The 22,112-nt window shown below is 33.3% G+C and overlaps 2 protein-coding genes across 2 annotated transcripts in view; one reads left to right on the forward strand and one right to left on the reverse strand.

Moving 5' to 3' along the window:
- LOC119637090 (actin-histidine N-methyltransferase) overlaps window positions 1–20,300 on the forward strand; it is a 22,508-nt gene extending 2,208 nt beyond the window's left edge. Inside the window, exons 3-4 of the mRNA XM_038032912.1 lie at window positions 17,912–18,163; window positions 19,540–20,300. Of these exons, the coding sequence (XP_037888840.1) occupies window positions 17,912–18,163; window positions 19,540–20,032 (745 nt within the window). The 3' untranslated portion in view covers window positions 20,033–20,300. The remainder of the gene's footprint in view (window positions 1–17,911; window positions 18,164–19,539) is intronic.
- Window positions 2,712–20,941, reverse strand: LOC119637089 (rho GTPase-activating protein gacF). Its single transcript, XM_038032911.1, has 3 exons — window positions 20,656–20,941; window positions 4,723–6,733; window positions 2,712–3,969 (listed from the first exon to the last, which is right to left on the reverse strand). The coding sequence occupies exons 1-3, from the start codon at window positions 20,659–20,661 to the stop codon at window positions 2,765–2,767; spliced, it is 3,222 nt and encodes a 1,073-aa protein (XP_037888839.1). The 5' UTR covers window positions 20,662–20,941; the 3' UTR covers window positions 2,712–2,764.
- Between the last annotated feature and the right edge of the window lie 1,171 nt (window positions 20,942–22,112).

Genomic DNA, 22,112 nt, shown 5'->3' on the forward strand with positions numbered 1-22,112 from the left:
GCGACATTTTCTAGTTTGGCCGCACTAGAGTGTCAAATTTGGGTGTTTTTTCATATGCAGTTTTCGCTAACATACTGAATTTCAAATACCGTTAAAAATAGTTTCCATAAGCAGAATTTGAATTTTTTTAGTTTGTTTGAAAGGTAGTTTTATATGGATTCATGAAATGTCCACAAAAATATTTTCTTTTTTTTAATATGGACGGATTAGGCTTTCAATCCAACTATATCTCAATTGCAATTATTTAACATGAGCTCCGTTAATTCGTTAACAGAGGTATGTTAATAGAAATGGTAGGTGTCTTTACTAGTTAAATTCGAATTTATCTTCACACCCTTCTTGAAATTCACCTCAATACACTTAAATTGGCCTTTGAAGAGCTTGTGTGTTAGATTTTTGTATTAAATAAATAAATAAGAGATTATGGAACTACAGTTACTCCAAGCCAATTTCGGACACTGCAGTAAACAAATTTTATTGGCAAATGTAGCAAAAGTGCAATAATACTGAAATATTTGCAACTTGATCTTTTAGTGCATGCTTGTTAAGCTAACAAAAACAAGAAACAAAATTTGAATTAATTATATTTAAATTAACTCACACTTTAAGTGCAAAACTTTTTGAAAACAATTTGTTTTGCAATTATTATATGTTATAAATTAATATAATATATTCTATGTAGCCGTTTGGTCTGTATAATCATTTTAAGTCTCTTTGGTATGGATTAGACAAATTTTTTGCACTAGGGAGGTTGTATTTTTCCCCATTTTTGCTTTAAGAGCGTTTTTAACCTTGCTTTCTTTAAATAATGTCAAAGGAACACTTTCAAATAAAAACGTCCATATAATGATACGGAAAGGTAAAAATTTTGTTCCATGCTTAAAGTCAAAGTGTTCTTCGAAGCGGGATTCAGTTCCACCAAATATGTTGGAGCAAGTTTTTATATTATGCGGCGATCATCAATAAAGTCATGTCTCCAACAAGACGCCATGTCCATGTTGTAGTTTACTAATTGTAGCATATTCGAACCGATTGGAGCGACCGATGAGGAACAATGTAAGCGATCATTGTTGTAATTGGAATGGGAATTGAAGAAAAAATATATACAAGGTGCAAAGATATGCGATGAACTATCTCCCCACCGCGAAAGAATATCTCCTATTATAACTTATGTCCTCAATTTTTTGTAGTTGTTTTCTTGAAAAATATTTAAAAAATTTTTTGCTTTTTCATTTGCCATACGTAACTATAAAGAATTATAATTTAATTAGCATATACTATGGTATTGATATTGCAACTAAGTGTCAGGTTCAATTGTTTGTTTATGCAAAACTTGCACACAATACTAATATTGGAATTAAATGGCCAAAAAAGGAATCAGATATAAAAACTATAACCAAATGCTAAAACTGGACTCAAAAGGCTAAAAATTAAACCTTATTTCGTATAATATTACTTTTGTTACAACAACACTTTCCATAGAATGAACGACATAAGTCAGACCTCAACAACCAGGTTTTTCCAGGTGTCTTAAGTTAAATACAACGCAAAGTAAGAGTATATGTCATGTGATTACAAATTTATATATGCGAGCGGAGTGCTTATGTATGCTACGTATGAAACATATTTTTTTCTAGTTTTCAAATGTATCGTATTTTTCGGACTATAAGACGCATCTTTTTATATCGAAAAATTGGACTCAAATTTTGTGTTCGTCTATATGGTTCGAAGGTAATATTAAAATATTTTTTTCAATAAATCCTATCCAAATTTGAGGTACATGCAGCACGACAACAATAGTTCAGATGAAAATACCGATAGTGAATATCAACTGAATATTGCTAGTACGAGTTATGTTATAAATAAATAAAAATGTTGATCCGAAACTAACATTTAAAAATATATTTTTCAAAAATTCATTTTATAAATTTGTAATGCGTGTTATCGTCCGGCGCGTCCTTTGGTCCAAAAAATACGATATGTATGCAAAAATGTAAAAAATATGAATATTGAAAGAATAAATAGAATTGCAAATGGATTAATGCATCCAAGCCACTAGATCTATATACTTACAGTTTTCATAGTTTAAAAAAAAAAAATGCCTGAATAGAAAATTTTATTATTATAATATTTTTTGTCTTTTTAATACAATAATTTCTTCAATTCGACAATTTTCTGTAAATTTATTGCATAATAAGAAGATGCTGTTATTGCGATTATTGTAAATGAAAGTGTATGAGTATGTATATGTATGTATCTGTGTGTATATGTGTATGTATGTGTGCGTATGGAATATGAAAATTACAAGAGATTGTTGTTGGTATTAACGCTGCGTAATCATTTCTTGTTTAATTTTTATAAAATAAAAGTAAATTGCCAAAAATAAAAAAATAAAAAATGTAAACATCAAAAATTGAACAAAAAGAAAAAGAAAAAACAAAAAAAAATTGCACTTGTTTCGTTTTGTTTTCTTATAATTTTTTTTTTTTTTTTTTTTTTTTTTCTTAAAGATTATTGTCTCCAAAAACATACATCATACTTGGGTTTTTTATGAAAGAATCTATCGTCTTAATTTTTTACTACTTGGAAACCCATATAATTATTTATTTTCATTTTCATTTTCATATTCATTTTTTTTTTTTTTTTTAAAGTAGTTTATTAAAGTATTTTTTTTTTCTTTATTAAAATTTTCCTTATAAATTTTTGCATTTCTTAAATCTCAAGTTCAAGTTATGTTAAAAGTAATTTAAAAACAAAATTCATTTTAAAATGAATTTCTTAAGGTATCGAAAAGATATTCTTGCACTTCTGGTGAATTTGTATCCATGGCATTTAACTTAGTTGATGAGTTGCTAGTTAAAGAAAAGGCCAAAGAGGTGGTGGAGCCTAAATTACTGCAGCTAACACCTAATAAACCGCCACCAACCGCGGCCGTGCTAGCGCCACAGCCACCGCCAATGCTTAACAACGAGGACGAGGATGATTTCTCATTGTTTCTAAGGTTCGTCTGTTTATGCCCACTTAAACGTGAGAGTTTCGTTGTTTTGTTCTGCGGCTGATGTTGCTGATGATAGTTTTTACTGTTATTGGCGTTTCGTTGAAATAATAACGAACTTTGTCGCTGTAACTGTTGCGAATTGCTATTCTTGCCATTGTTTACCGCGCTATTGCTTGTTGTGGTAATGGTAGCTATCACTGCTACTGGATTATTATCATTTTGTCGGGCTGTACATCTTGTCGTTGAACTGCTATTCTGACCGGCTGTTGTCAATGTGGTCGTTGTTGTTGTTGTCGTGCCAGTGATCAAAGCCGGTAATTTGCTTTTCATAACATTATAAGTTTTTATTAAACTGCTATTATTGCTATTTCGGCTTGCGTGATGCTTTAGCCCGCGCTGCTTCCAACGACAAACGACAAATATTAGCATAAACGTTATCAAAGCTGTTAGAACTATGGTAGTGCTTGCGACAATGGCTGATTTAATACCGGCCGATATATTCGTGTAGAAACTGTTTTGGTGTTTTTGTCCAGTCACTGATACAGCCACTGGTGCCGTTGAGCTACGCTTAAATCCGTGTCCAGATAATTCTAAGTCTACTAAATCATGCGCTCGCAACACTTCGTTCTCCATGGTCTGTATCGTGTTGTCATTTAAACGGATAGCTGCTTGCATGGGCTTTATCGCTCCACTATTATAGGCCACCTCGTTAGAATCATCAGCGTCCATAGTATCATTGCTTAACATAAATAATTTATTTTCATTTAATTCCATATCCTCTTCGTCAGCGGTAGAATGGTTTTCAAAAAGCAATTTAGATTGCGGTAAATAGAACGTATTGCTTAGGCTGGGGGTAATCGCTTGTGCATTATTTGTAATCCTTGTGGCCAACGAAGCTAGGGCCAATGTTTTCCAAGCGGGAAAGAAACTAAGAGATTTGCTATTTTTATTAAGAATATTGATGTGGGAAACTGTAAGAAAATAGAACAAGGAAATGTGAAAAAATTCGAAAAGTTACTTTTAGTTTTTACAATAACAACAGATTTTGATAAACATCTTTAGTCCTAGTTAGTATTTAAGCTATAATTGTCAGCTGATCAACTGACTGCAATTAATTTAATCAACTTAAAAGGCAGCGAACATGTAAAGGACATATTCTCACAAATATAGCTTCCACTCTAAAGAACTAAAATAAAACTTACTTGTTGTTGTATGATGTGTAGAGCTGTTGCTGCTAAAGCGGCTTTTCCGGGTTTTGTATGTTAGAGTTTCTAGCCAATGGTGCATTTTTTCTCGCGACAAATAATATATATATATAATGAAATAAAATAAAATAAATGGTCGTTGAAAAATTCCATTTAAAAAAGAAAATGCATTGTAACAACCGCCTCAACAGCAGCAGCTCACCATAAATTTAATTATATGTCCAAACTTTTGTCTCGCTGTTCTCTTGTCTTCAATCTTTTTCTTCTTCGCTCTGTCTCTCTCTCTCTCTCTCTCTCTCTCTCTCTCTCTCTCCCAATCTCTCTCTCCCAATCTCTCACACTCTCTCTCACACTCTCTCTCACTCCCTCTGTTTCTCTCTCGACCTTTCTCTGCGCTTCACAACTAAACCTTTTTATATCTACTTGAACCGCGATACTTTTGTATATGATTTGTGTGTGCCTTCAGTCTCCTTTTACGTTCTAAACGGTTAGTGTTAACGTTTGACGTTAAAAGCGCACCTCTTGTCTCAGTTTTTGCTCCTTCTCCACCGCTTTTATAAATTTCATCCGTTGGTTCAATGTCAATGATCGAGGTGAAGTAACTTGATCCTTGAGAATCGGTTTTTATATCATCCGGTTTAACGCTCTTCAGATTCAATAAATTGAAATGGGGAAAGTTTTCGAAAGCCGTTACAATATCCATATTGTCTTGTAGGACGACACGTTTATCTGGAAACAAGCCGGCTGGATTTTCCACTATGGTAGCCAAGTGCAATTGACTAGAGCCCCGTTTCCGATGCTCGATCAATTCTTCTAAAGTCATATTACGTTGCTCAAGCACCTTGAACAAACGATTACCTGAACGACGATCTTCTATCAATTCCAACAGATCGGTACGATCATCTACATTATCATAATCGGGAAGAAATTCGTTATACTGAGATTTTTTACTATTAGACGAAGCGGTACTTGTTGAGTATTGTCTCATTTTAGTGATCAAGGTAGAAGTCTCTACGGGCTTTCGAGCCTTTATTTTGACCGCTTCATCGAAGAAGTTCTCCAAATCGTCATCGCCGTTATTGTTATATGTAGCGCGATGCTGATCTGTTTGTTTATCATTTTTATCGATGAGATTCTTAAGAAGACTCTCTTGAATGCGTTCTTTCAGCTGCTCGCTATTGAACATCGTGTGGGCTTTGGGTGTTAAATTCATGGTGCTGCTGCTGGCGGTTGTTGTCGTTGTTAGCATAATATTAGTTGCGGTGCTGGTGATAGGCGATGTTGTAGGTGTCATTTTAGTGCTTGTAGTTGTTGGCGAATTGCTCGATGATGCATAATTAAGCCGCCTTGTAGTTCTTGTTAATTGCCCGGTTGTTGTATAACCAGAACGTCTTGAGTTGATTGTTAATTTATTTTGAATCGGTTTCACAGTAATAGCAGCATTGCTGCTACTTGTCGTCGTCATGTCCACATTTTGTTTGCTGATATCTTTTAAGTCCTCCACTAAAGAGATGTTTTCTGTGTCCAAATTTTCGTCGTGTGCTCCTGTCTCAATTTCGTCTTCCTGTTCATCTTCAACGATAAAGTCCATTTCTTCTTCGCTCTCGTTGGTTAAATTTTTCTCTGGCTTGCGATCCACATAATCCGTAAAAGTGTTAACTGGAGCAAGTGTCGCATTGGTTAGCAAAAAGGTGGGCTTTAAAGTTGATCGCTGATGTAAAATTTTTTTATAAATTGGCACGCGGGTAGTACTGCTTATGACGGTTGTTGGCTTTGTTAAGTCGGAACCGTTACTGGCTGTCATCATTACCGTGGTTCCGATCGCATTTAAATATTCTTTTTTCCGAGCATTTATATCGTTTAATGGTCTGGAAGCAGTGCCAAATAATTTCAGACGTTGCATAGCCAATACTTTCGTTTTCTGTTCAGCGTCCTCACGATTCTCTGCTACAATCTTCGGTTTTGTTAATATTTGATTGATATTCGGCTTTTGTTTAATTTGCGGCAAACTAGTCGTCTGCAATGCCAATATGGCGTTTTGTTTGCCTTTAAGCAGATCATCTAACGATAGATTTTGTTGTTGTAATATCTCGCTAAGACTTAAGCCTCCGGTATTTTTTAATAAATTTTTTAAATTCACTGGTGACGCAGTGCTGGCCAAATTCTGCTGATTTTCACGCAATTTTTCATTGCTATCGTTAGGTTTTTGCTCCCTTTTAAAAGCGTCTAAGAGCTTAACATTTTCTGTTTCTGAATTTTTTTCCGGCCGCCTGTACTCTTTCGATTGTTGTTCTCCATCTTTAACATTATTATTTGGTTCACGCAAATCATCATCGTCTATATGGCCACGCCAATATTGGTTATTAGCCAATGCCGTTGATCTTACTGCAGATGTTCCCGTTTGGGGACGGCGTTTCCGTTTCCGTAAACCAACTCTTTTCGGCATACCATTCTGGTATTCGGGTGTATAGTCTGTTGGCTCCAATACAAAGCCATCGTCTACTGCCAAAGATATAGCAGTTTGTAGCAACTGTACATAGAAAGAAAGAAAGAGAAAAAGTGCAAGGATTGAAAAAATTCTCATAAAGATTTTTTTTTGTAATTGAAAAAATTTTTTTTTTTTTTTTCTTTTTAATAAACTGATATTTAATAGAATTTAGGATTTTATGCTCGGCTTGTCACGATATATATTTTTGGTGGTGGTGGCGCGAGACGCGATTTAATCACTTATCACGTCTGCTTATCTATGCATTTACCTCCTATTGCGAGTTCTCAGATCTGGGTAATTTTTTAATGCAGAAATATTAACCTTCGGATGTATATTTCGAATATACGGATGTCGAATATGAAATGCGTTTTAATGCATTTTATTTCGCTTCCAAGGGATTAGAACTTTTCGAAGACTTGCAGCTAAAGCAATACGATATCATTTCATTGAGAACAGAAAGAGAAAGAGGCTTTGGAGTATACTCTGAATATATATGTGCCTAACTCGCATAAGATAATAGTTAACCCGATTGGCGTTTACTCTTCTCGTTTCTGAATTCAATGAATGCGTACCCGGCGGGGTCCAGAACAAATATGGCGACAATAGCGCAAAAACAGAGAGAGAATTTAAACATTTCACATAAGATATATGATATTAGTTACATACGGCTAAGGGAAATATCACGCAATTTACTTAACGCGTTGATCATATTAACCTAAGGATCATCATTTCCCTCTTTATATAAATTTAGTGGATATTGTTTTCATTAATGTTCATATACTTTGGCAAAATAAATATTAAATGCTTTTTTTTTCATCGCATATTTCATGTTTATTAAAATAATGATGAATGCAAAAAATGCAATCGATTAGATAACGTTAGAAAAATAATCGAATCAATTGCAATTAATCATCTTTGTCACTCTTGAATAGATAGGAAAGACACTTAATATTGATTAAATGGAATTTGTTTATAAATATGCCAGCATTTGCGAAAACCAATTATAAAGTATTATGACCGATAATAATAGTAATTTATGTTAACTTAATGTTGCATTAATGAACGAATACATCATAGAGTCGTGCATACACGTATAGTGTATAGGGTAGTGCAGCAAATTGAATTGATTGAATTTTCTCAATGCAAATCGAGTCACTTAGTGTGTATCGTTTAATTTTATATTTTCAAAATGAGAAACGGCGAAGCGTTCTTAACGTCACAGCTAATCACATATAACACATTCACTTGCACATTTAAAAGTAGAAAAGCAATATCCATATCAACATACCCACTACCCAATCCATATATACGAAATGTAATTTGTATGATAGCACTTAATGGAAAAGAGATACAAGAAAACCTCTTGGAGCTCTATAAGCTATTATCACATACATATAAAACAAACATTCACTTCATAGATACATAGATATATAAACACATTACAATAAATATAAATAGATAAACGTTAGATATGTTCATAAATGTATTCATATAGATGTGTGTATATATGTTAATATTATCGATGTTATGAGCCATGGAAATGTTCGCATATATATTTATATAAGCATAACTATAATAACATTACAAATATATTTATTGTTGATTATATTCTGTTATGAGTATAATAAGCGTTTTAGTTGCCTGGCGGTAAAATTAATGGAGAAACGCGCAAACAAATTTAACTTTGGTTTAACCACGTACACAAAGGCTAATGAATTGCGAGCACGAATAAGAATAAGAATAAGAATAAGAATAAGAAGAAGAAGAAGAAGAAGAAGAAAGTAAAAAAGATGAAAAAGAAATAGCATACACTATGATAATAGTATCAATGTAGCGTCAGGCAGAGCCTGTCGGAGTGATTCTATCATACAAATATTAAATTAATTACCAACGATATAAGAGCCAATCAGTTGGCCGTACATTCACAAACACACGAGCGCACGAAAAACAGATTTGCAGTGTTAGGGAAAATGCTATGAAATGAAATCACTTAAATACATTTGAACATGCTTACCCCCTTATACACACACTTACAGACACAGAATTAAACCAACAGTTGAGATTAACTGGCAGTACAGGTGTGTAAATATTATACAAAACTGACTAATACTTATGCAAACATACGTAAATGCAATGCATATACATTCGAACTCTCATACAACCACATACCGAAAGCATATAGCTTGAAAGGCTGCAAGTAAGCAGATAAGAGAGATAAGTTAAAACGAGAAGGGGAAACTGCATAAGATATATATATATATATATATATATATATATGGCTTTTACCCCACATCTACTCAACCCTCAACAAGTCACCAAAGAAAGGTTAAATACACTTATGGTTTACGGTACGGCAAGTGTTTGTTTGCAAATCTACATATGTGCTTGTGCTTGTCGAAGTGCTTCACAAACATATATAAGTGGCAAGGTTATCAAACAAAAAAAAAAAAAAAAAAAAAAAAAAAAAATTTTTTTTTTTTTTGGTTTTTTTTTTTTTTTTTTTTTTCTAAAAAAATTTATTATTTTTTTGATTTTTTACACTCATATACCATACAGTGACTATGTGTGTATGTGTGTTTGTATGAATTTCACTTAAAATACTGTTATAAACTTAACTCGACTAAACTGAACGTAGCTTAAATGCAATTATTTTCTATACTAATGGAGTGCCAAGTGCACCTTATGCTCGTATCCATGTTCTTACAACCATAAACTAAAGAAAGTAAGTGTATGGGGCATGAGGGATGGAACAGTTTTGCAGAGCAAAATTAGTAAAACAAAAACAAAAAAAAAAGGGTGGGGATGTATTTAGTGTGAGCATTAAAATGATGTTTCGTTATCCAACTTTAAAGAAAGATAGATAATCAAATTTTCGATCTATTCGGGCATGGGAACCAGTTACGGGACGTTCAAGACCACGACCAGAGCAAAATTGGCCATTTAGGGTTTAGTTAATCTAGATAGCATATCTTAAATTTGCGAAAACGAGCTGTAACCATTGCTTGAGAAAGTTAAAGAGTTAACTAACGTCCTAACGACTTCCTCGATTCGCTTGAAACCGAAGACATTTTTCTGACTTGCGTTAAATGCGATTTAAGCTCGAGATTGCGAAGCTAGGAATAGTAATAAATTCTTTGCAACACATATCATGGAAACGAAACAGTATTTAGAAAATGAAGGTTTTTATCGGAAAGGTCACCAAAAACTCCTATTCTTTGATGGTTTGATGTCAATGTAAAATAATTGACGATCCCTGATGTTCCCACAGACAAGGAAATGCAAAATGATATTCGTTGGACCGAAGATGCATTCGGAAATGGCGAAAGATGCAGTCGAGAGCTTAGGCTTTTTAAAGCATTGTAAGAAATAGTTCGATGCAGGCGATATCCGTGCCAACCAACGTACATCACAGTAAAACTCACTAGTGTGGGTAGGGGCTACAAATTTCGCTTGGCGAGGCTTGGCCGCATGCAGTGAAAGGCTCACATGCTCATGGTGGACGAAACATTTTCAAAAAGTCTCGATACCCTCTACAATTGACGTAATATGGGCAATGTAATGCTCATGTACAGATACATCCACGGCAGAGGTGAAAGTGATATCTCTACCAATTAAACTTTTTAAGAGGATTACAAAGCTTTCTTAGCTTAATTGGAATTGGCTGCGTTGTCATATGACACATTATCACGACTCGTCATTCTTTCATCACATGGCACGCCTTTGGAAGTACGTACCAGCAGAGGTCTTAACCGCCGCGCCTGATGTTTCCATTCTTCAATTGAAACTTAATCCACACAGACACTATTACTTCTTTGCATCGTTCCGTAACAACGAATCTTCCTGACTATATCATCGTGCCTGCACGTGTAGAGGATAACAATGTTCTCAGGTTTATTGCTATTTGCGATTAATTTGCTTTGTAAGAACAAAAACCTCAAATAAAATTTCCTCCGTACCCTGGGAAGTGAGGAAAAAAGCATGACAACGGTCGATTTACATTTTTTTACAACCCGTGAATTTAGTATCGGAAAGGAAAGGATTTTTCCATAGGTATTTAACTTTTAATTGCTTTTGCTTAAGTGCTTAACTAAATTTTATTATGATTTACATTCGAGTATAAATTGGTTTTTACAAAACATTATTCATTCATTATTCATCGGAAAAAAGAGAATTTTTTTTCGTTCGGTTTTTGTTGACACCTAGTATTTAAGAAAATTTATTTTGAATGCGTACCGCTACGAATCAATCAAGTGCTTTGACATCGAAAATGTTCATCGGACAGTCAGTTAATATAACATTAGCCAGGGCAAGCGCTTGTATAAGCGCCGTTTCAAGCAAAATCTAATAAGCAAGTAGTTCGTACCGCAATGACAGCTGGACTCTATCATATTATATAATATTTTTTTAACCACATTTTTTTTTTTTTTTTTTTTTTTAATTACACTTTGGCTAACGACAATTCGACATATACACACCTTCCTCATCATCACCTGTTATTGGTTAAAAAAAAAAAAAAAAAAAAATATCGTAATTTTTGCGAGCTATAAACAGTTATATCGATCGTCTCTTGAATGTGGCCGTAGATATGTGAAAAGGATATTAAAAATTATTTATCGATTTATTGATACAATGTATGTATGTATATGTTGATATATATATATATATATATATATATATATGCAAAATCTCTATTGTGATGGGATGAAAAGTGCAAAACAATTCTATCGTTTTCTCTTCGCTTTAGCGGCATTGGACTGTGAACTGGTCAACTTACGCATTTCGAATATGTAAAATGTCATCAGTAGCTCAAACAAGCTTTACACATATCCTTGCAGTGATTAACAATAACAACAGTCGACAATAGTCAAATGCATTAAACTTTTATCTGTCGTTTTTGAAGCGCGACTGCTGATATAAAATAATCAAGTCTCGTAACCGCTTTACCTATCAGACATTCAGACAGTAACTTGAAAACGAACATATGCAACGGCTGTAGTGGTGCGCTTACAAGACATAAGATAACTATAAAGATGAGTAAATAAGCATATGAAGAGGGCCGAAAATTTCTTTTCCTTACTTATAGAAAGCTTGGCCTCCGCATTTATTTTCATCGTGTACAAATTCATTGGGGAAAAGATTGTGTCAATCCGTCAATGCACATTCGCGTGTGTGTGGCTATAGTTAAATTTCAATTAGCAAAGTCTTGATTGGTTAACGAGGAACCCTTATAAACACATATGAATCGATCGATTATCTCTCTGATGATCCTTTTAAGCCCTTATGGCGAGTATATCTACTTAAATTCTAACGATTAGTGGAATTTGCACTCGGCCTTATCGGAAGCGTATGGTGGCGCGATATAGATATTAACAATCGGACGAGGTTACAAATAGATTAACTAATCGTAAGTCGCCACAAACAGAAAACGAAAAGAAGAAACAGAAGTGAATTGTAAAGGTGCTCACGGTTTTTGGTCGCATTGTAGACTTATCGAACTTGATCGAACGTGTCCCGCTTTCAATACTAAACTATCGTGCAAGAACATCTCATGTCAAAATATCTTCATTTTTGCAAACGTGAGAATGTTTATCATGCATATAATATCGATGACCGGAGGGACAGACGGATGTATTTAAATCGATTCAGAATTTGATGCTGGACAAGTATATGCATTCATATGATCTATGAGATCTCACATTTATTTGTGGGCGTTACAAACGTTTTGATAAGACGAATAAATCCCTTATGTATTTTTTTTTTTTTTTTGGCGAATGTAAAGAAAAAAAGAAGGAAAAATCTATTTGATTCCCGTTCCTCATGTTCTTATTAGCGAAGCTCTCGTAATTATCTGCTTCAAGTATTTTATTATAATTTAATCAACCAACGTACGAACGAACACTCACATACATCTATGAATAAATGTAACCAATAAACAAAGAAGCTAACATTCATCACTATATGCCATACACGTGGAATATACTTGAACGTCATGTCTGTCTATCTAGTTGCGGTTGTGCTTATTTATTCAGAAGCGCGCATATGAAAATATTTATATACATATATATATATATATATATGGAGGGAAGCGTTAGTGGAATTATTGCGTAGGCCGTGGTTACCATATACATTTGTATACAAATATATATATATATATATATAATTATGTACGTATATATGTGTGCATATATGTAAATGCATTTCAAGTGTTGCCACTTTTACACTTGAACTATTGACTTAAAAAAGATTCATAACAGTTGCAACATGTAAAGCACACTTACCTAAACTCACACACATTCATTTACATGTAGAGAGCAAATATGTATAACACAATAACGAAACCACAATGCAGACACATAACATACATGCACAAATCCAACGCACTTACACCTTGTCTGTCTGCTAAGCACACACTGACGCCCTTTGTTTACATTGCAAGCATATACGTAAATTAAATGCACTTTTCCAATCATCTATACACGTGTACATGCGCGTAAGTAAATGTTTATGTGAACATATTTGCAAGAGCTTTATAGTAGTATGTGGCTTAATAAATAAATAAATAAATAAATAAATAAATATAGATATATATATATATATATATATATATATATGAGATATAAATATACATGTATAAATATATATTGTATATAATATGTATACAGGAGGATAATCATTTATAGCAATTTAGTGTGTGTGTGTGTGTGTGTGTGTGTGTGTGTGTGTGTGTGTGTGTACTTATTTATTATAAAGACGCTGCTGCATCTCGTGATATTTCACTATTGTTGTATTTCACTCGTTGTCTCTCTTCACATTTTCTGCCATTTTTCCAAAAAAATTACGTAAACTGCAAATAAATAGTGACTTTAAACTTTGCCTCTCTAAACGCCTGAACATGTGAGAGTTGTACGATTATTTTTTAAGGGTTAAGGGTCTGATCAATAGCTTAGCTATGGTAATCGCGCATTCTCTGAGTTTCACTCGCTCATACCGGAATTGCTCGTATGCCGTATAATAAATTAGCGTGACTTTGACCCTTTCACCGCTACGCCCGTAGACTTTACAGATGTTTTCACTTTTAAATGGAACACCCATAAACATCTCTCCCTCTTTTTTGTCTTTCACCGAAGGATAGAGATTTATTCGTCCTATCAAACATTTGCAGAATGAAGATTGAAAAAAAACCCCATCCTATATACGTATATGTATATATATATATGCTTGATCAGTATCAAATTGTGAATTGATTTATTAAGCGTATTTGTCGAGTTCAAATTTAGCAAAGACATTGGAGAGAATATCGATCAGATGAAATGCTTACAGTTCAATGAACGTAAACTGGCGACATGCCTGCTTTGTGCATTTTTTCCCAGAGATACGATGCAAATTTCCAAGTACGTCTTGCGAAAACAGAAAAAAAAAAAAACCAGCCACGCCCAATCAACGAGAATCGCGTATGCGAAATTACTTTTCTTTCTTTATTAGGGTAAAGGTATGTGGTGACGTATAAAACATTCAGCTATGGGCGAATATAATTTCCCTCCTTGTTTCATCTCAGTCACGCGATGTTCACCCCCTAGAGATGCGCGCCCGCAATCAATGCATTACAGAGAATAGAATTTTTTTTTTTCCTTATTAGCATTCTATATATTGTCTACGGTAACGGCGGAGACTCTGAAAAAATTGTCCATTTTTCTTGTATAAATAAAGCAAAAAAAAAAAAAAAATACTTTACTACATTCTGAGCTTAAGTTAAAAAATAAAACAACGCACATTAAGTTAATTAGTAATAAAATATTTTTATTTAAAAGTAAATATAAAGGATAATCTCATCGTTAAGTTAAGATTTCGAAATAGTTTTGAACATTTTTTCTCCATTATTTCCCATTTAATAATCAGCCATCTGTCGTCAATGATTTATTAATGCCATATAAAAGGCTTGATGTGCAACTAAATCGTGTGCATGTGTGGATGTTGCTTAAGCACATCAAATTCATTTCTTTTGTACTTGCCATCCTAAAGTGTAATCATTTTAATATTTCGTGCGTAACAATGCAAGGATGTCTTACGCGCGCTCCTAAATTTATTGATAAATGACATAAACCTTTTTTTTTTTACAAAATTTTTATTAGAAACGATCGCAATGTTTTTCCTCGAATGTCTGTCCTATCGCATCCTGTCGGAGCATGAAAACCATCTTAAGTATACAAATTCCGAAATGTCTGAAATGGAATCTGGGAAACTTGCCCATAATATAAAAGTTCGGCTGCGTGATATGTGTGAGAAAAGGAAATCGGTTTTGATCGGCCTATGGCGCATTGTACGTGTGATCTTTGATAATGATGAACTCGTTAACGCCTATAAACGCCTAATAAGATCGTAAGCAATGGACGGGAATGGGAATATATTGAAAATTGCGTTTTTGAAAAAGACTTATATGGATCCTTGTACCATTGTAAGGTTCGACGAACACGCATTACGTCCATTACATATGTAATGACAAAAGTTACTTGGACAAAGCAATGTATTTTCTTGAATCCGTTTACGGATGGATACATTTCACGTCACTATTCGCACATAAACAAGATTACTCGTGGCGGGTATCGTTCGGTTCTACGCAAACTTGATGCAAATTCTCTTCTGTTTTTCTTTCTAAAACAAGTTTTCAAACTTTTTTTTTTTTTTTTTTTTTTTTTTTTTAAACTTGTGTGTGCTTAGAGTAATTTCATATCAAAGAAAAGTTGTTTAGTTTTTTTTTTTTCACTCTTCATGCCTCTCTTTCTCTTGGAACAGCCCTTTAAAAAATCAAACTTATCAAAGGACTTTAAAGTTTGTGTTGTTTACTTTTGTTGTTATTGTTGTTGTTGTCGTTTGCTAGTGTATTGTATACCCAATAAGTTTTATTGAGTGGCTTTTACTTTAGTTAATTCTTTCTCTTTTTTTCCGCTCTTTGCCCCCTTTTTCTTTTTCCAATTTTTTTTTCCCCATTTTTTTTTTTTTGTTGCTGCAATTTTAGTTTTTAAGTGATTTGCTAGCAATTGAAAAGAGAAAGGGAAAGTTTGCTTCGATTGTGACTCATTCATTATTATTATTATTTTTTGGTTTCTTTCGTTTAAGATTTCGTATAGAATTAATTGCACTTGGAAATGAGAATGTGTTGCTTACTTTAATGGAAATACGGCTTCATTGCGTTCATGTATTGAATCAAATAATTATTGGCATAATTTCGAATGCAATTTGCTTTCTTTTTATGCTTTTATAATATTTTTTTTTTTTGTTGTTGTTTTTAAATTGAATAAATATTTTCTCTTCTTCGTTTTGAAGAGCTTATAAATAATTTCATTATCTGATTTTTATTTCATTCATTTCTTTTGTTTCTCTCTCTCTCTCTCTCTCTATCTCTCTCCCTCTCTCTCCCTCTCTATCTTTCTCTCGCTCTCTCCCTCCCTTTCTCTCCCTCTCTCTCTCTCTCTCTCTCTCTCCCTCCTTCTCTTTTTCTACTCACAAAAAAAAAAAAACTCAAAATTAAACTTTAAAACAATTAAAACAGAAGCACGCTGCTACTGCAGTCTATGGCACAATTGTGCTCCGTAACTATGTAAGTTTACATTGCATTGGCATTCGGTCCTGCCGCTGCTCCGCCTTACTTGATCTATTGTAAATTAAAAACAATGCTTAAGGACTTGTATTCACAACGTTTTCATAACTAGCTAACCAACTAACAGCGGGATGAAAAATAAGTTGCTATTAATTGTTAAGAATGCATTCGCCATTTCGACCAACAATACGTATCAATCGCTATTTCATATTTTCCAATTTTATCAGAAATTTTGATCGCAAAACCGTTTCTTTTTCTGCAAGCTTGTTCGACACTATGTGCAGAGAATATATGCAAAAAAAAAAAACCAAAAAAAAAAAATAATTTTCGATATACCCGGCACTCGCTTAATTTTCACATTGCATTTCTAGCTATAATGAAAAATAATGTCTCTTGTGGCGTAAAAATGTGGCATATTTCGTAATGCTGTTGTATTGCTTCGCAGCGTTTTATTAAGAAATCTTCATTCAAGTGGTGGGGATTCAAAATTCATTTCAAACCAACTGCAATCAATTTTTTATTTTTTTTTCATTCCTCTCTTTTTGATGCTATTTCATAATATTATTAAATCTCTAACCACTGTTAAGTAGCACAGATTGTGTTGGAAAAAAAACGTGAAAAACAAAACAAAAAAAAAAAAAAAAAAATGGACAAAAGCGTAGGATTTATGTATATAACATACCGTCAGGCTGATTCTAATGCAAATATTTGTTGCATAGTTTTGAAAAGCGAGAATGAGTCGGTGCTCTCGACATTGCCCCGTTTTATGATTATTATTATTAAAATTTTCCCCTTGCTTTTTTTTTTTTCATTTTATAATTCTAATTAGAATTAAGAGTTATTCTGTTTGAGTTAAGCCTCTCATGTGCTGTTTGCATCGCATCCGCCATAGGCATTATCATCAACACAACTGAGGTCTCCGTGGCGCCCTGAGTTGTTAAGGTCATAATCACCTTTATAGTTCCATGCATACCTTGGTTTGGTTAGTGCAGTATTGCAATATTAGTTGCTTTCTATTATTCTTCTGTATAACGTAAGGTTCCTGAAAAAAGTGAAGGAGGGCGAACGCTTACTTTGTATATATATATACATATACATATATATATATATATATATATATTTATATATATTTATATTTTTCGTTCCTTGTTGACAATGTTAACAATTTTGTATACGATTATCATTATGGCTTAACCATGTGTTTGTATATCGTTTGCGTGTTTATGCTCGCATATGTATGTATGTATGTAAGTGCATATACGATGCCTATTCTGCCCTTTAACACGTTTCTGAGCAGATGTCTGCAATATTAAGCGATGTTTGGTTTAACCTCAACATTTGGCCGCATTCTAGATTACTTAAGTAATTCAAGAGAAAGACAACAAAATTTATTCTCAGGCACCCTTCCGTTGTTTCTTCTCATTGTGTGTATTTTTCTAATTTTATTTTTTTTTTTTTCCCCCCTTTCGAAAAAACTTTAAATTGAAATTTTAATCATATTTTGAGGTCCTTTTTGCTGCACTTGATGTACATACGCAATTTTGATTTAAATTAAATTTTAATGAAATTATTTCAACTTTTCCCATTAAAAATATTTGAACCAACAATCTCTCATTATTTTCCAGATGGGCTGTTTCAACAGTAATGACTCGTGAGAATTTAATACCACGTACGAAACAGGATACAGAAGATGAACTTATTGCTGCCTTAATACCATTCTGGGATATGGCCAATCATCGTCATGGTCATATCACTTCTTATTTCAATATGGAAACGTGCCAAATGGAAAGCACTGCACAGGATGATTTTAATGAAGGCGAACAAATTTTCATACATTATGGGGACCGTTCAAACGCTGAACTTCTGATACACAACGGGTAAGCGAATATAAAATTAAATTAAAATATCATAATTAAAAAAATGTCTAAAGGGAAACAATAAAAATGGCGCAAAAAAAAAAAAAAAAAAAAAAAAAAAAAAAAACAAGTTGGTGCAGAAAGCATGGTTCGACTTTTGCACGAGATAATAATAATCCGTTGGCACGTCTTCACTAAATTGACGTGTTAACGTAGAACTTTAGTTTTTGGTTATTGTACGAATATCTGTCTCTTCGATGCGTTCACCCAAGGACGAACGCTATTGAAAATGGCTCAGATTGATTCACTTTTTCGACCGCCCTTCATATAACACCTTATTTTGATAAGTCGGTATATGCAAAATTATTGTAATACCCAAAATTTCGCGACAAACCTTGCTGAGTAATATTGAGAGAACTTCAAACTTTGCATCGGATAGGGCAATTTTTAACCCTCTCTCTTATAATCGTTTCTACGGAACGCAAATTTTTATATGGCGAAATTAGTCCAATTCTCAATACATCTTGACGAAAATTCGGTTATAATAATGACTTGACATAAAAATTAATCTTGTTGAATTTGGATCACGTAGGTATATTTTTTTGACCCCATCTTGTATAAGGGTTTTAATGCTAAATAACGCTTTATAGAGGAAAAACGCCCAATTTGTAATATTTTATGATAAAGTTTGGGTTAGGAAGAGTAATTTGATATAAAACTTAAATCTGTCGAATTTGGATCAAGTGGGTCTACTTTTTGAACGTCTTCGCATACAAGGATTACAATGAAGTAATAAACTCTTATAGGCCGAAAAGGTCTAATTTTTCATACTCTATGATGAAAATTGGTCTACAGCAGCAATGTAGCATAAAAATTAATCATATGGAATGTGGTTCACATAGGTCTATTTTTTAGATCCTAACCTATATAAGGATTATCATGAAAAGCAAGCTTTTATGTGGGAAGAAAATCTCATTTGTAGTTTTTAATAAAATAATAACTGTTTTGAGTTTGATAAATTTGGAATCACATCATGTGTTGATTTGGGCATCCTCCTCCGATATGCGTCGTTGCGATTTTTGATTGAGTAGGTGTATTGGGCGAAGTTATGCAGGGTATCTTAATATTCGGTTTTGTCCGACTATAATCTTCTTACTTGCTTGCATACTAATAATTGTCAAACAAATCCAAAAGTGAAAATTTGCTCCCTTGAAAGTGTTGCTCCTGAGAGATTTTCACTATTACATAAAATAAGGTTTTCAAATCCTTTTCTCCAACATATATATATGTATATATGTGTGTGTATATATCTTCAACAGTTTCAATATTAATTTTTTTTTTCTTTCTTCCATTATTTATAACTCTATCTGCGAATGTGCTCTTGGCCTTATGTAAAGTTTCATTAATTCCGTTAATCCAAAGGATAGCATTGCCATTAAATTGGGCCTCAGTCAATCGGATCCATTATATGAGAAACGTTCACAGTTATTGCAATTGCTTAATATACCAAAAAATGGTGAACTGAAGGTATTGCCAGCACCTGAACATATATCGCCAGAACTGTTGGCATTCGTACGTGTTTTTAACATGAATGAAGAACAATTACAGCATTGGATATGTTCGGAAAGAGCAACTGATTTATTGCATATTGATTGTGCTTTGGAAACATCGTTAGAGAGCAAAACATGGCAATATTTACAAACACGTCTAATGCTGCTGTTACGTGTATTCCCCACCACCTTGGAAGCAGATGAAACGCAATTAGCTGGAGTGAAATGTGGTAAATTGCAAATGGCGCAAATACCGGTCATGATCTTGGAGTACCGTATACTGGAGAAACGCATACTGGCGGCGGCATTGGACTACGCCAAGCAAAGGACAAAGGCCTAAGGCGTAACGGACAATGTAATAAATGTGCCAAGCAAAAGCATAATGGCATATAAAGGTTTTATCAAGCTTGGCGTGTTTCATCATTCAAATTGTTCTAGGCAATGTTTCATGCTTTGTGTTTTCTATCATTTTTTTTATTTTTTTTTATTTTCATTTCTACTCAAATCGTAACTCGAGTGGCCATACACAGGTATATTATTGTAACCGCTGTGAGCGAACAACTACAATACTGAAAGGCTCAATTTATATGAATCTTTGAATGTATGAATATATATATATATATATATATATATATATATTTATTTATATATTCTCTGATGTTTTGATTAGCATTTTTATTAACTTTATACTAACAAAAGTGATTTAATTATATAAAAATATACAGAATTCTTTTGCCAACTAATAATAAAAAAAAAGCATCTGGTGTTTTATTTGCTGTTTTTATAACTGCGTAAATGTGAAAAGTTTATATGGTTTTTCATTTAATAATTCAGATAAACCGTCGAGTTAGGTATGTGAGACTTGGTACGAGGCGGAGTTATACAAGTGGACGGGATAAGCACGCTCATATGTGCAACTAAGCTAACAACTAATAACTTTTAAAATGAAAGAAATTTTCTTACCTGCATACTACTACGGCGTATACAGATATTTGGGTCAGGAAAAGGAGACTACAGATTGGAACAGCGGAACAGCGGAACAGCGAAGAATGGAATGGGAGGCTCGCCTGAATATTGTACGTAGCGTATGAATAAAGAAGAAAAAATTGAAACTTGCAATCGTCAATGAAGTGAGGTAAGGCGAAATGTTCAAACGATGAGAACAGCGAGAAGAGGCAGAATTTTCAACTTATTTTTCAATTTTATTGATTTATTTACATTATATTAATTATTAAATGGCGATAATTGAAATATGTGCTATCGTTTTTTTTTTTTTTTTTTTTTTTATAATAGCAACAATGAGAAGAACAACATTAAATATTATAATAATAATAAAACAATATTATTTGTTGAAAAAAACGTCACATTTTTAATTTGTTGATTTGCTTTTATTTTCATCGTGAAACGATTTACAAAAGTGCACAATAACCCCGTTTAAAACATTTATCGAAAAAGTACTTGTAAATGAGTTCTCTTGCAAAAAAGTGCCAAATTTATTTGCCAGCGACGACGTTTGGTATATTTATACTTTTGGCTCATAGCCAGGTGTATGAAAATATTTATTTCTCTCATTTCTGTTTTCATTTTTTTTTTTTTTTTCGCTTTCAAAAATATCCCTAAAAAACAAAAAGTTTGTCACTGCTTATACATCTATCCTTGAGGTCCGTTGCCAGAATCTAGTCAACAAAAAATCTATGTAGGGCAAGCTTTTTAATGCACATATTTTAAAAACAATCTATGCATGTACTCGATTTTTTAATAGAAATTTTTTTATTAAAAAAAAAAAAAAACTACGGGAGAACATCTATTATATGGGCTATAAGTTAAATTTTACATAGCGGAATTGAAAAGAAAACTAATACAAAATAAAACAATAGGAAGTTATTTAAAATGTTTTCTAAAAATAATGTCTTCTATTATCTGGTTCAGTACATAGTAATGCGCTCTCTTTTAAAGCGTTAAATTTATTCATCTAACGATAAGCAAATAAACGCATATTGATTAGGATAATACGCTTGTTTCTGAAAATATTGAGATATCGCAGTGTGAATGTCATAAACAAATTGTAAACCATTACAATGCTTTCAGTGAATAAATTCACAAACGTGAATGTATTTAGAATTGTGTATATGTGTATCTAGTCGCCGAGTCTACCACAACCTATCCTGCGTCGGGGTTTCCCAACACCTGTTTTGGTGTAATGAAATAAAGGGTAAGTAAATACAATTCCTTTGGTATGAACCTCTTAGGAGTGTCCGTGAGCAAAACTACAGAACCTCCCCCACATCTGACGAACTAGCTAGCTCAGTTATGGCACGTACGAATTTCTGTTAAGAAAAACCGGGTTGCACGCAATTTACGAGCCATTGCATGTTTCTGCTCCAACGAATTTGCCCCATTTTCAACAACAAACGTGCATT

This window comes from Glossina fuscipes, unplaced genomic scaffold (genome assembly GCF_014805625.2).
Source record: "Glossina fuscipes isolate IAEA_lab_2018 unplaced genomic scaffold, Yale_Gfus_2 43, whole genome shotgun sequence".
Classification (NCBI taxonomy): domain Eukaryota; kingdom Metazoa; phylum Arthropoda; class Insecta; order Diptera; family Glossinidae; genus Glossina; species Glossina fuscipes.